This window comes from Stegodyphus dumicola, chromosome X1 (genome assembly GCF_044657685.1).
Source record: "Stegodyphus dumicola isolate Sdum_Otavi_A_Nest chromosome X1, ASM4465768v1".
In the NCBI taxonomy this organism is placed as follows: Eukaryota; Metazoa; Arthropoda; class Arachnida; order Araneae; family Eresidae; genus Stegodyphus; species Stegodyphus dumicola.
This window is the reverse complement of record NC_140780.1, coordinates 79,655,991-79,670,865: the sequence shown is the minus strand read 5'-3', so window position 1 is coordinate 79,670,865 and position 14,875 is coordinate 79,655,991. Positions and strand designations below refer to the sequence as shown.

At 32.1% G+C, this 14,875-nt stretch overlaps 1 protein-coding gene across 2 annotated transcripts in view; it reads right to left on the bottom strand.

The window, feature by feature from the left end:
* Nucleotides 1-14,875, bottom strand: part of LOC118192343 (uncharacterized) — a 288,524-nt gene that overhangs the window by 132,319 nt on the left and 141,330 nt on the right. For both annotated transcript variants that reach the window (XM_035363282.2, XM_035363285.2), the window contains exons 8-10: nucleotides 7,267-8,457; nucleotides 6,858-7,173; nucleotides 1,123-1,184 (exon numbers count right to left, since the gene is read on the bottom strand). In XM_035363282.2, coding sequence (XP_035219173.2) covers nucleotides 1,123-1,184; nucleotides 6,858-7,173; nucleotides 7,267-8,457 — 1,569 coding nt within the window. The remainder of the gene's footprint in view (nucleotides 1-1,122; nucleotides 1,185-6,857; nucleotides 7,174-7,266; nucleotides 8,458-14,875) is intronic.

The window sequence follows — 14,875 nt, the reverse complement described above, 5'->3', positions numbered from 1 at the left end:
TTTCCAGTCATACACGTTGGCACAAAATGCAGCCTGAAAAAAGTAATGGCAACCCTAATGATACATTAAAGACATGTCACTGCTCAAAAATACAATACATAAATTTTTCAGAAAACTGTTCATGGAAATTATTTCATGAATTAAATAATTTCATTGAACCAGTTTTCAGTTTAGCATCTCTTTTCATGGCATAATCGTAGACTACAATGCTTTTGAGAAAATTTGCTATTAAAATATAACTTCACCTTTTGATTATTTGAACCACAAGGCATGGACCTTGAGGAACCATAAGGTACTATCACTAGCATGTTTATACATGACTGCTGCCCCATCAAAAAAAAAAAAAAAAAGAGTACCAAAATTCTAATTACTGCAGTCTTGTTCATTTAACACATTGCAGAGTTAATTTTTCAGTTATGTATATAAGTTTACTTATTTTTAGCAAAATATTCATTCAGTAAGAGTTATAAAAATTGCAACTAATACAATAGCTTGCTTCAATACTGAATGAGAGACACCAAAGCCATCTCCATTTCAAGTTCACATCTGAAAGACTGCATAGACCTCACGCCTTGATGGATTTCAGAGCAACAGATTTTTAGTTTTCTGCTATGTTTGCAATTTTGGTCTTCCCCATAAAATACCTATTAACAGCTTATAAAAATGACAGTAAACAAAATCAACATCAGAATATGTTTTTTAATGTTTTACCACATTTAAAAATAAAGTTGTTTCTTTACTGTTGCAATAAAGTATAATTTTTAAGTTTTAACGATATTTATTTTTCTCTATCATTTCAACGTTTTAATTTTACTTATTCTTAATATTCATCACTGAAACATGTCCCCCCTCCCCCCCCCAAAAAAAAGGAATCGGTAGTACTTTAAAACACAATTCATGTATTGCTAATAAACTGAATTCAGACCATGAACTTTAAAATTACAAGGACAGGTATAGAATCAGGTGCAATATTAATTTTTAATAAAATTGCTAACATTAAAAATGATATGTTGCATGAAAACAGGAAAGCATTTCTTAAATTTTGGTCATGGAGTTTCTACATATTGTTTAGAAAATTCACTCACAGTAAAATATATAAGTCTTAAAAAAACTTTGCCTAACCTGTGTAACGTTATTTTGGATATTTGCACCAAGTGGTAAGTGAGAAGCATCTGGTAAGATATCTAAAAGAAGGAGAGAAAAATGCGTTTAATACAACTAACATTTTACTCAGTGCTTTGATTCCATACATAGTGGTTGACAATCAATTCGAATACAGGGTTGTTCAAAATGATTGGCCTTACCCCAGACAATCAAGATTCTGTGATCTAATTTCTGAGTATTTAACTGATATACATAAATATCTAAGTTTAAACAAAGTAAGAGTTTAGAGAACCACCAAAAAAAGATCTTACTTTCATGGGGCCTCCAAGTTTTTTTTTTTTTTTTAAACCAAAATTTTTTTTAACAAGTCTGGGGATTTTTCAGTGACTACGTTGCACATAAAAAAAAAAAAAAATGTAGTGCGAGCTACCTTAAGTAAATATGCTTTATCTACATCCCAGAAAACACTGCTGGCTCCCATTTGGATGCATTTTAGATTTGATTGTCTTCCTACATGAATGAAGGTTCTACCAACTACTTTCAGCAAAATATGGCACTGTCCTAGTGGCAATTATAGAATTAAATATTTTCTTATTAAAGAGGAACATCAAAACTTGATTGGTTACTATGAAACCAATGATTCAATCCATAGGTGGCCACTTAGTTTGCATGAATGTATGTCATGTGATTTTTTCATTTGAAGTTGTAGAACATGTAACATACATAGTATATTTACCAGCAAACAGTCATGAACACGAGGGCTCTCAAAACAATTGTTCTTTCTCTTTGCTTGTTTATTCATGCAAAGAAAACATATGTCTTACATGCCATAATAATACTTTGACTTACATTAGTCTATTCCTTCATGCAAACTTTTCATTCATTTGGCGTCATGTTCAGTTATATGTATAATGGAAATAAAATGGAAAATCATTGGTATCAAAATATTGGCAGCATGATTCGATCATGATGAACAGCAGGGAGTTTATGAATTATTTTTACTGTGTCAGCTTTATGCAAATATTTTTCATAAAGTGTTGAATGTAAGTATTTTCAAACTAAATTTGTAAATTTAAAAAAAAAAAAAAAATGATCAATATCCTGAAAGAATTACCTGTCAGCTCTAAAATTTCATAATATGAACATTATAAAAAGAAGTAAAATCAATACTACTAATAATTTTTTAAATTCTTATGGCTTCCACAAATCTAAAATACACACAATATTTAAAATCAAAGGAATCTGAAGAAATTATCATTGAAAGCAAGAACAAATTACTCTTATTACGATGAGAAAAAATACCTTTTCTACTGTATGTCATCCGGACATGGAATAAAAAAATGTAACATATGCTACAGCTGAAAGAAGAAAGGCTACAAACATTAAACTTCATTCATTTCAAGACATGAAATAAATATATACGGTTTTTGAGATTCCATCAAGAGAGCTCCAACAACAAAATTACATGACAAAATTCTTAATGGTGGAGGAGACTATCACTATTAGTGACACTGAATCTAAATCAGCATTCAGCTCAATGAACAATATTTCCATGACAAGATCTTTATATAACATATTTTAGATTTAATGACATTCTACTCAAATCTGAAAGAATAAGGGCTTTATGAAAATTCAATCCTAAACATTGTATAAAACTTCATTTGAAACATCTTTGCTCAATTTTAAAATTCTCTTTACAGATCCTAACATTTATGAAATTGAAAAAAAAAAAAAAAATGTATGGCAGTTTCTGACATAGAGCGTGCTTTATAACTAAATTTATTTCTTATTTTAAGTAATTTTTGCAATGTTTTGTAATTTTTCTTTAATTCTTCAAAATTTAAATTCCCCCCCTCTTACATTTCCTTATTTCTTATTGTGTTCACATATTCTGTTTATGTGATTATTCACATATTCTGTTTACATAAAAAGAATATCTAATTACGACTTGATATCTTGTTTTTAAAATATAAACTGCTTATCTTTTGTTAAAATTTGCCTAGCTCGCTATTTTCAACAAGCCCAATTTATCATAAAAAGTCCACTGCTATTGCTGCATAAACAACAAAGGATATGCTAGAGCAAGAATTTGATCACTGCCTGAATGTTGTTCATATAGCTAAAAGAAAGTTACATAGTACAACTGTGAGAGAATTCAACGATTTTCTTTTCATGTCACATACTACCTGTCACTGCATAAATTTCAGGAAACAATGCCATTTGAAATCATGTCAGTCATTTTGAATGGATTGGATTGATTGGACTGAGTATTCCAAAAGTACAATAAGGCTATCTATCTGCCAAATATTTTACTGCATTGTGAATTGCGTGCGACTGCCAGAAATGCATTTAAAGTGAGTTTAGGGCTGCTCTCTATTTGCTGGCCTCCAGTTTTCTTTGTTAGGAGTTTCAAAGCCTTTGCAGTCTTGAAGTATTATTCCCTTTTTATTATTATTATTGAATTATTTTAAGTTGTTCCTCCCCCCTTTATAGGAGTATTTACATAGTTTAATTATTCTTTGTATTTTAGTATTTTTATTATAGTAGTATTTGTATTTTATCCCCCTCCAGGCCTAGATTTTTTGTTGTTATTGTTCAATTCCTTGTAATGCGAGTTATTTACTTACATCTGTAAGCCTTGTGAAATACTTCCTGGAACACAAGGAGTTTTGTATTTGCTTTCTTAAATAAAAAAAGTGGAGAGGACTACTTTCATGGAGGATTTTCTAAAATAAAGTGCAATACACTTATGTTACACAAAAGGAAAAACACAAAATTGTCAAGAATAGAGTCTAGGGAGAACTCGTTTACAGTTTTCCAACTTTTACAACTCACCCACTGGCTGACCTGAATCATTTAGAATAACCCTGTATTTCTAAAATAATTTCTATATGTAATCTAGCACATAGAAATGCAAATAAATAATATAAATGAAAAATGGATTTGCATGCAGGCTACATCATAAGATACAAGTTTTAGAAGCATCTATGGCAAGCATCACCATTATGAATAAATATTATAACTACAATCTCATTTATCTTCTAGTACTCTAAATGCTACTAATATTCACTATGAACTAAGTTTTAAAGAATGTTAAAAATCTTTCAATAGTGCATTTTCATAATTTCATAATAAGCTTCTACAGAAAATTCTTTACACATTAATAAAAGTAATTCATCTTTTAAAATGCATGTACATTAAACACTTGTTGCTTATTAAACACACTGGTTAATAAAACCAGTCACATAATACATTCAAATTCCCAAGAACAAAAATTTAAAAAAAAAAATTTAATATATACTAATTGATAGTAAAACTGCCATCACTTAAAGTCATCTCTGCTGCTTATAAAACTCAGATTAACAAATGACTAATGCTTTCATTGCCAGAATATGCCACATGTATCAACCAAAGCTGTTTATACAGCATCCATTTTACTTATTGTGTATGGTAGCTTATTTATCATTCAGTTATGCACTGCTTCAATAAAGCTGGTTTGACCAAAATTTTTCAGCACCCCCCTGTACCTATACGACACTTTCTCGGAGTTCTTTTTTCATACTCCAAAAGCTCAGATATACAAAGTTTCCTTACTTTAATGCTAACAACAAAGGTCATTGTAAATGAGTGACTTCTTTTTTGAATACCAACTGATAAGAACTGCAACTTCTGCATCTTATCTTTGAAGGTTCACTTATGTTCATAGAGCTCTCAAAAACGTTCATGGATTACTTCCTAGCATTATCATACATAACAGTCTTTGAATGGAAAGGAAATGTTAACTGAAACTGAAGAAAAGGCAAAGAACATATTGATCATTCCTCTAATCATGAAATAACAAATCAAATTAACAATATGCAATCTTTCTGGTGGTTAAAAATGCGATTTTTGACACTGTAAAAAGAAAATTTTTTTTTTTTTTTTTTTTTTTTTTTTTTTTTTAAATTTATTCTGTACTTAACTTGTAAGATGAAAAATGCCTAATCAAAGAGACTTAAGCCTAAGAGAAAAAGAAAAATTCTTAAAAGATCTTGATGTTTTTGTTAAGTGCAGCTGATGAAAAACTGCAGTTAAACTGAATTTTTCAAACATTGTGAAATTTACTTAAAAATAATTATAATTCATAAATTAACAACACTTAGAAATGTCTCAAGGAAGTGCAGAAAAGCGATAGAAAATCAGCATACATTGACACTACTCTCCTAGAATTATTTCAAGCTTTGAAGCTAGGAAATATTTCTACCTCTAGAGCTCTTTTCAGTACCAATGCTCTGAAATTCTATAAAATACAAGGAGAGAATTTTTTAACAAGTGACAGATAGCTTACAAGATGGAAAGAGAGAAATCTTAACACTCTTCAGTTGAAATTGCACTGTAAGAAGGAAGAGGCAGATCTTCATGTGTGTGATAACTAGATAAAAAAGATAATTTATCTGGGATACTAAATAAATGTAAGCCACATGAAATATATAATACATAGGAATGTGGGCTAAAATAGTATATGGTTTAAGAAACTGAAGGAATGATTTTCGGTGATATTAATGTGCAATATGGACCCAATAATTAAGAATGTACTGATAACAGATAAAGGCAGAAAACCTCAATATTTGAAAGGAGTCAGGATTTTCATGCAGCAACAAAACATGGATGACAACTAGTATTTTTACAGATTTTCTTTTGAAATAAGAATGAACTCAAGAACGAAGAAAGTAGCTGTGCTAATTATATAAGTGCTAAGTACACAAACCTCCAATTTCTTTCTAGAAAACAGTGCGTCTTCCTGCATATACAATTTCTCACATTCAGGCATTAGACCAAGATGTTAAAAGAGCTTCCAAATGTCATTGCCGAAAAGAAGTAAATCTCGTGAAAATGAATTCAAAGAAGATAAATAAGTCTATATCTGTAAAGATCACAGGTGTTACAGTCAATGATGAGTTAATCTCTTAGAACACAGATAAAATTATTTTCGAAATGTGACTTTTTATGTAGATGAAATATAAAAATAACTGTAAGGCTACACCTAATATTTCAGACATGAGAGACTGAAGTTATGAAAATTTATTTTTACATTACATACAAACTGATGGCAATTCTGAGACAGACAATGGGAGTAAAAACCATCTCAGTCTTTTTACCCTCAGCTACGCAAAGTGCTACAGGAAATGTAGAAACTGGCATTGAATGAGATGACATCAATCGAATTTTAAAAAGCACTGTAAATTCTAAGAAAAACTCTTGAACTAAATGCTGCAAATACGAAAAGATACTAGCAATTTTATGAAATTGAAAACACAAATGAAAAATTGTTTATGAAGCATGCAAAACAAACATTACAAAAGTTTAAAATGTTATCAAGTATGCAATTATAAAAGTATTCATATAAAAAATTGAAATACAAATATCAGAACTACATAAACAGTTCAATTTTAGCATTATGTTTCAATTTTATTTTACAATTAATTATTGGATTTGGTTGCTAGTTATCATTTTACTAGAAAAGTTTAAAATTGATATCATAGTTTGCAACAAAAAAAATTGGCAGCCAGCCACTTAAATATGTATGGAACAGAAGTGATTTTAATTAGTGTTAGGTACTGTAAATATATATATAGAGAGAGAGAGAGAAAGACAGAGAAGAGAGACAGGTAGTTACAAGCATGTCCTCTTTTTTTTCTTTATTCACTAAAATTTGCCTAAGAAACATTCAATTCTTTCATTTTGTATAAAAACTAAAGTAATTTTAAGCATACCTGATGAAATGCCATCAGTAGGTATTAAGTTTAATTCTTCTGCAACTTCTGCTGTCAATCCATCGGATTCAACTGATGGCTGTCGTGACACTGCATCTTGTTTCAGTTGGCTGCCAGCTGCTCTATCAAATGACTCTTTATCATGCAAGTCCCCAATTTCACCAGGACTACATTGTTTATTGGGTCCTGGAGTAACAGCAGCTTGAAGCTGTGGTTGAACATACATATGTTGCATGTCTTGATAATTCTGATATGTTTGATTGTTCTGAATATTCACATCTTGAAAACCCTGATACTGAACTGCAGGTTTAACAGACTGCAAATTTAAAAGCCAATTATTATTTACATTTTTAACATGAACAGATCTACAAGTTTAAATTTGACTGTGCTGAGATAATGGAAAACTTACTTGCTGAGGTGACAGAACTCTCTCCTTCTGTGGACTCTGAGGGTGTCCTTGATGGGTAAATACGGTAGCTTGATTAAGTTGCTGAGAGTTCATATTTGAAAGCTGCGTTTGAATTTGTTGTGGAGGCACAATTTTTTGAGGACTTTGAGATTGATTTTGCAAAGCAGGCATGTTTTGCACATTTTGGGAATATGAATGCTGAGATGTTATGATTGTTTGTTGATTTTGTATTGATGCAGAAGATGCAAAGTTCTGCAATACAGGTTGCTGACTTGACATCTGATATGTATCTGACAAAGAAGTTAAATTTCCATTAAGTGGTTGAATGATGTGATGGGAAGCTTGCTGTTGACTTACATTCTGATACTGGTCCGGTGATGTACTATTACCTTCTAAAGTAACTTGTTGCTTATTGAGCAGAGGTGCTTGGTTAGGATACCTAGGTACTTGTGTTGACTGACTTTGAGGTGGACCATGTTGATATTGTGAATATGCTTGATTTGATGCTTGGTATTGATTTGATATGCTTTGATTCTGTGATGTCATCGGCTGAGGATGCAAAACTTGTGGATTTTGATACTGTGGTCCAGAAGTGGGAATGGAAGTCTGACTTATTACATGAGAAGCAACAACTTGTGGTTGTATCTGAGGATGAACAACAGCTTGCTGTGCTTGCATGTGCCCATGTGTAACTTGGGACAAAATTTGCTGATTCTGATTAGACTGGATTTGACCTCCTTGTGATGAAATATCTTGAAACTGGGATACTTGCATATGTAACTGGGGCTGTGTTTGATAATCAGATACTTCATAACCCTGAGAAGTAAACTGGGGTTGTGTTGGAACAGCATTAATTTGCTGATTTATATGCATTTGCATCTGCTGCATTTGCGACTGAAAAACTTGCTGCTGAAACATCTCTTGCTGCATTTTTTGCTGAGAAAGTTGCTCTGTGTGCTGCTGTGCAGATACATTTTGGAACTGCTGAGGTACAGTCATCTGAACTTGTTGATTTTGTATTGAAACATTCTGCAATTGAGTTTGTTGAGATGCTCTACTCATATTACTCTGCTCCTGGAGAGCCAATTTATTCTGGTAACGTGTTCTTTCTCTAGTTAAGTATGATATTTGATTACGAATAAGCATTGCAACAGTTCTAATGTCTTCATCCAATATAATATTGTTTTTAGCCTGAAAAAAATATTTTCATCATAAATTTCAGAAAAATATAATTAACATTAAAGTCACTATAGGAAATGTTTGTCCATATTTTGATGATTAACTAAATAGGAAAAAGTTGAAACAAAAAATACATTTAAAAGAAAATTTTAAAAATTAATCCATAGGTACAATTAACTATACAAAAAATTGCAAAAGAAGATTAAGGGGTATCAGAAACCCCTATACCAGTGGTTCTTAAACGGGGGGTGCGGGAATGTATTTTTGGGGGTGCGGGAGAAGCCCCTACCTAACCATAAAAATTATTAAATATCATTTATTAAATTTCTTATAATAAAATATTTGAAATCTTCACTAGTGTCCCCAATATTGAAGCTCATAAAAATTGGTAGCACCTAGCTCACTTATCGGCAAAAGACACAGGAAAGAGACGGTGCCGATGGGCGTATACATTACGCTACGAAAAGGTATGAATGCTACAAACAAACGTGAACAGGCAGTTAGGTGACGGAGAAAAGAAAAAAACTTTGTGGGAATACAAGCGGAGAACGTTATCCCAGCTTGCGCATGCGCTGAGTTCAATATGTGCTACTCCAATGGAATCTATGGATTCACAGATTTGTATCTGCATCTACTGCGCCTGTGTTAGGTTGAGTCAACTATTGTGTCTGCGACATAAGTATTGTGTATTCTGACTTGTCCAGAAACCTCTTCAGACTAATACATTCTTAATTGCCCATTCAAGGCGAATAGGATTCAGTGATATTACAAACGTAAGAACATTATACATATTATATTACATTATTTCTAAATAATTAAACCGATTATAGTGAAGCCCACTATGTCTAAAAAAAACAAAAATGGAACGATAAATATGCCGGTTATGGATTTACCTGCACAACCGAAAAAATAGCACGCAACGACCACAATGCATCTTGTGTTCCAAGATATTTTCAAACAGCAATCTCAAACCATCAAAGTTGTTAGAGCATTTCAACAATCTGCATGGTGGCGAAAAAGCGTGAACAGCATGAACAGCTTGAAGTCAGAGAAGGCTTGGTTTGATACCAGTGGAACTATCCTAAAATTGTGCAGACCAGCAATTCAAAAACCTTTATTAGAAGCGTCATATCAAGTGGCATATTTATGTGCCAAGAAAAAAGAAACCTCACACGATCGTTGAGAGTTGATTAAACCTTCTGCTTTAATTATTGCTAAAACAGTTTTAGATTCGGAAGCACATAAAAAAATCCAACAGATTACATTATCAAATGATATTATATGATCGCAAATACAAGATCTCAGTGAAGATATTTTAATGCAAGTAATTGAAGACATAAAAATCAGTCCACTAAAAATAAGCATGCAACTGGATGAGTCAACTGATGTTGATAATTGTAGCCAACTTTTGGTATTTGTCAGGAATGTGAAGGAAAAAGAGGTGATAGAAGAATTTTTATTTTGTGAGCCCCAGGAGGTGAATACGAGAGGAACTGATGTTTTCAATCTCATCAAAGATTTTTTTACTAAATATCAATTACCAATGAATGTGATTGGCTCAATATGCACTGATGGAGCCCCAGCAATGTTAGGCAAAAATTCAAGATTTTTTTCACACATGAAAAGATACTTACAGGAAGTTATAATAACGCATTGCATGTTGCATCGTCATGCACTTGCGTCGAAAGCATTGCCAGAAAGTTTAAAACTACATCTAACTACAGCAGTAAATGTAGTAAAATACATCAGAGGGCGAACGCTTAATCGTCGCATTTTTCATGCATTTTTGCGAAGAAATCAGTGCTGATCATACCGTGCTCCTATATCACACCGAAATACGATGATTATCTAAGGGTCGCATGCTTAACAGAGTTTTTGAATTGTGTGAGGAAATTATTCAATTACTGACTAGTCAAAACTGTTACTTAGTAAAAGATTCTGAGAGTAATGATGCAATGCTGAAGCTGGTCTACTTAGCAGACATATTCAGCCATTTAAATGAATTGAATCTATCAATGCAAGGATTTGGTATAAATATAATAATATCTAGTGAAAAATTATCTTCATTTATCACAAAATTAGAAATTTGGATACGTCGAGTAGAAAAGGGGAATTTTGCAAACTTTCCCTTGCTTGATTCTGTTATTGCAAAAAATGAAAAGAATACATATATACCCGACATTGTAATACATTTGAGAAAATTGAGCGAATCATTCAATGGATACTTTTCTACCAGAAATATTACCAAAACTCAGAGATGGATACTGAATCCATTTCTATTTGACTTAAATTTGATGGATGATAGTGATCTGAAAAAAGATCAACGTATTGAAATGCGAGCAAGTGGCATGTTCAAATGGAACTCCAACAATTCTGGTGTTCACAGTTACAACGTTATCCAGAGTTGGCGAACGGAGCACTTATTACTCTTACCCTTTGCTACCACCTACTTGTGCAAAATTTGATTTTCATCGCTTTTGCGTATAAAAACTAAAGTGAGAAATCGCTTAAATGCAAGTGATGACTTATGCGTATGTCTATCAAAAAAGGAACCTCACTTTGCCAGTATAATAATGAACAAACAACAGACTAGTCATTCATAAAAATAATATTGTTTTGTATTTATATAAAATGTACGTTTTTCAATAAACAATAAGTTTCGCAAAAAATGCATTTTCTAAACTAAAAAAATTAAAACACACTTTTCAGTGGGGTGCAGAGATATATTTTCAGATTGAATGGGGTGGGACTCGTTAGAAAGGTTAAGAAACACTGCCCTATACCTACAATGTTAAATTGGCCATTTTCAATGTACCTTTTCTCAAAATCTGCTGTAGATACAAGCTTGAAATTTTTTCTGTAATTAAAGTATACCTATCTGATTTTACTAAAATGAGCTTTTGAAACATTTTGAATTTTAGAGTAAATTACAGATATTTTGTTAGGCATAGTAAAATTTAGCACTTTTCTCACACAAAAAAATTTATTTCTAGGTTTATTACAAAAAGCTCATTTCAGTAAATATTAGGAAACCTAATAAATAATCCATAAAAAGTTTAGATACATGTGAGCAGTAGTTCCTGAGAAGAGGTACATCAAGTATAAAAAAATCACATTTGGAGAAAAACGTGTTTTTATGTAATAATCCTCATTGATCAAAGCAGATGACAAATTAAAACTAGATTTATTTACAGTTCTAATTTTCATAGAGATTAAAGAATGGCATTTTTAGAAGGATAAAACTGTAGAGAATATTAAAATGCAAAAATCCAAAATCAAATTTTTTTGAAGATTTTGGGGTTCTAACACCCCTTAACATACTTACCCTTCATGCAATTCCCTAGTAATTTAAACTTCATTTGGAAAATTTATTTGACTAACAGGCATTATTTCACACTTACTCAGTGAACTCAGTACTGTTCACCCCCATTATTTCCCACATTACTAAACTTTGCACGTGAATTGCAAGGCCATTCATCCACCACTTAAAAATCTTAGGACATGTATTGTTTCTAAATAAAACAAAGATTAAGAAAACAGATAACTCAGCATAGATAATTAAGATATACTAATTAAGCATTTGTGCAGCAAATAATTAAGGCATCACACCTGGAGATAAAATTCCAGGAAAAAGACAGCATAGGTATTTTGAATACAGCAAATCACATGACGCATATCTGCCTAAGCAGAAAAATGTCTCCATGGAGAACTTTCTCACAACTTGTATTCCGATTACATATGGGGAAACCATGCAGTCAGCTCATTCAAAGATTCAAATTTGGATTGAACTACCTGTATTCAGTGATCTTAAGGACTTGGCCACTGGTGGGGTTTAACCCTTTGGGGACAAGTGTGTCAAAATGCCTTGGCTCTCACAGCCGAGTAGGTCATATAAGAATTGGTATGTAAATTACCTCTTAGGACAGTTGTACCACAAATTAATTTTTAGATAGAAAATTTAATTAGTATCTCCCTCCCCTGCCCACTAGACGTAGGCTAGCAGTGAGGAGAATATTTTATGTACCACTGAGCACACATTTTTCATAATTCAAACAGCAGCGAAAATAAAGTTTTAAAATTAATTCTAACGATTATCTGGGTGTTCCTCTTACAAAGTGCAAAAAATTAAAAGAATTGGGCCACAAATTTAATTTATGTGAATTTTTTCCACAATTAGCCTTAGTAACACAAAATGACGATCCCAAAAAGATAATGCATCTTGTTAGCGTACCATCCCCAAGACAGCAGTTTGGTGACTGTGCCGCTCGTGTGAAAGGACTAATAAAGATAGAAGAATATATTTATGGGAGTGGACATCTCTTTTTCACTGGAAAAGGACAGGGCTTAATTTCTATATGCAGAAATGCTGAAGCCCTATGGAAGTCTGTTAAGAATGGTAAAACAAATAAATAAAATAATAATAAATAAACAATAAATAATGAGTAATTAAATTTTAAAAATATTAAGAAAAAGAGAAAAATGGTGATAAACTCAATTTAATAATAAAACCAATACACAATATATTACAAAAATATATCGTAAAAATTAAATCAAATTGAAACAGATAAAAGTTCAACAAATTAATGAAAACAAGGTGCAGTACTGTGGGTAAAAAGTACGTATATCTTTTGAACATGATTTTTCATGGTCACACAAAACTGCTCGCTTTTACTGTTGCCTAAAATGTCATCCTTACACATAGTTAGATACAGCCAATAAATATGCCTTTTCCTCCTGAGATTGCATTTTGATCGAGTAAAGTTCTTTCCCAGTTACTAATGTATTTTCACATTTTTTTATTTTTCACAAGAGAAGTAAAGCACAGTTTCAAGAGCTAAGGTCCATATCAACTTTACCAAATGTTAAAAGAAATGCTGCCTCTATATAGCACAATTTTTTATTAATATTTTTGAATAGTGCAAAAAAAGTAGCAGATCTCCTTTCTGACTCACTTCGGTTAAAGTTATGATTTTGTTGCAGAATTTAGAACTTCTGGGACCAGAACCTGGTAGAATGTGAACCCTGGGAAAGTGCAAACTCTGAAATCTGAAATGATCTAATACTCGGATTTCGGGACCAAAAGTGCAAAATAAATAAGTAAAAACACAAATTTCTCCCTTACAAAGTCTACAAATCAAGAATACAATACACAACTACGACCAAAAAAAAATACTGTTAATGTGAGTTTTTCCACAACTAACAAAGATTCCTACATGTCACTTTCAAACACCTGCTGGCTAGAGAATCTTACCACAGCCAATGATAATACATTGCTTGAGTTGTATTGATATTCTCCATGATCAAACATTTGGCCCTTGTAGGAGTTAGACTTTTCTATCTGACCTTAACAATAAGCCTCAATGCATTTGTCAATGACATTTTACTAGATTTAACTGATAATCTAAATCCTGAAATTTCCAAAATCCTGACTCACAAAGTCCCGATAAATTCCAGAGCTTGGATTTTGTACAGTAGCAACAATTGACTCTCTGTTCATAAAATTCACACTACTCTACAGTATCATAATGATACACTCAATAAGTTTCTCTTATCCTAGAACTGTTTTAAACTTTATTATCATAGCCTTCATTAAAAATTATACTTAGGTCCAAATTCAGCAGCTGAATAGGAAATTTGGCTTTTATCCAAAATTAAAATTTGGCATAGATAGTAGCATAGCTTCTAGAAATACACTACCTAATAATTGCATAGGGATACAGTCATGTTTTGTCGTAACTAATGATAGATATTATTTAAGGAACTGAAACCTGGTAAGTATTCAAAAGACATTCTCTAGTGCCATTATCATGCAAATTGAACATACTGCTACATGGCAAAACAACATTTAAAAAAAAAAAAAAAAAAAAAAAAAAAAAAAAAAAAAAAAACTCTTTAAAGCCATTTTTAAAAGTCATGAAAAATGCTCATTCTGCACAAAACAGAGTCTGTCAAAATGGAATGTCACCTTTCCAGACAATGATGCATATTTGCCATCTGTTACACATGTCACCTAATAAACTGGTGAGGAGAAATTAGGAGATAGTCCTAGTTGTCTGTTATTGTGATTTTGAGTTCCTGTACATTTTGGGATTGTGAAACATAATCTTGGAGTAGTACATCTGCCCAGAATATCCCAAGCATGGTCCACAGGATTTAGGCCCAAGAAATATCCATGAAATGTCCAGTACTCAGTATTTTTAACTATTAGTGTAATAATCCAGATATTCCATCTGCCCCATAAGGGTCACCCCTGTCAACCATAAATAAATTCTAGACAAAATGCACTACGAAGAATACGTATATGACAGCAGAATTTGGGAGCTATACAACTGCGATGTCATTACTCCTCAGCCATAAGCAATCACTTTCTAGAGGACACTCCAGTGATGGTAACAACTACCCTGCTCTCTCTCTCTCTCTCTCTCATTCC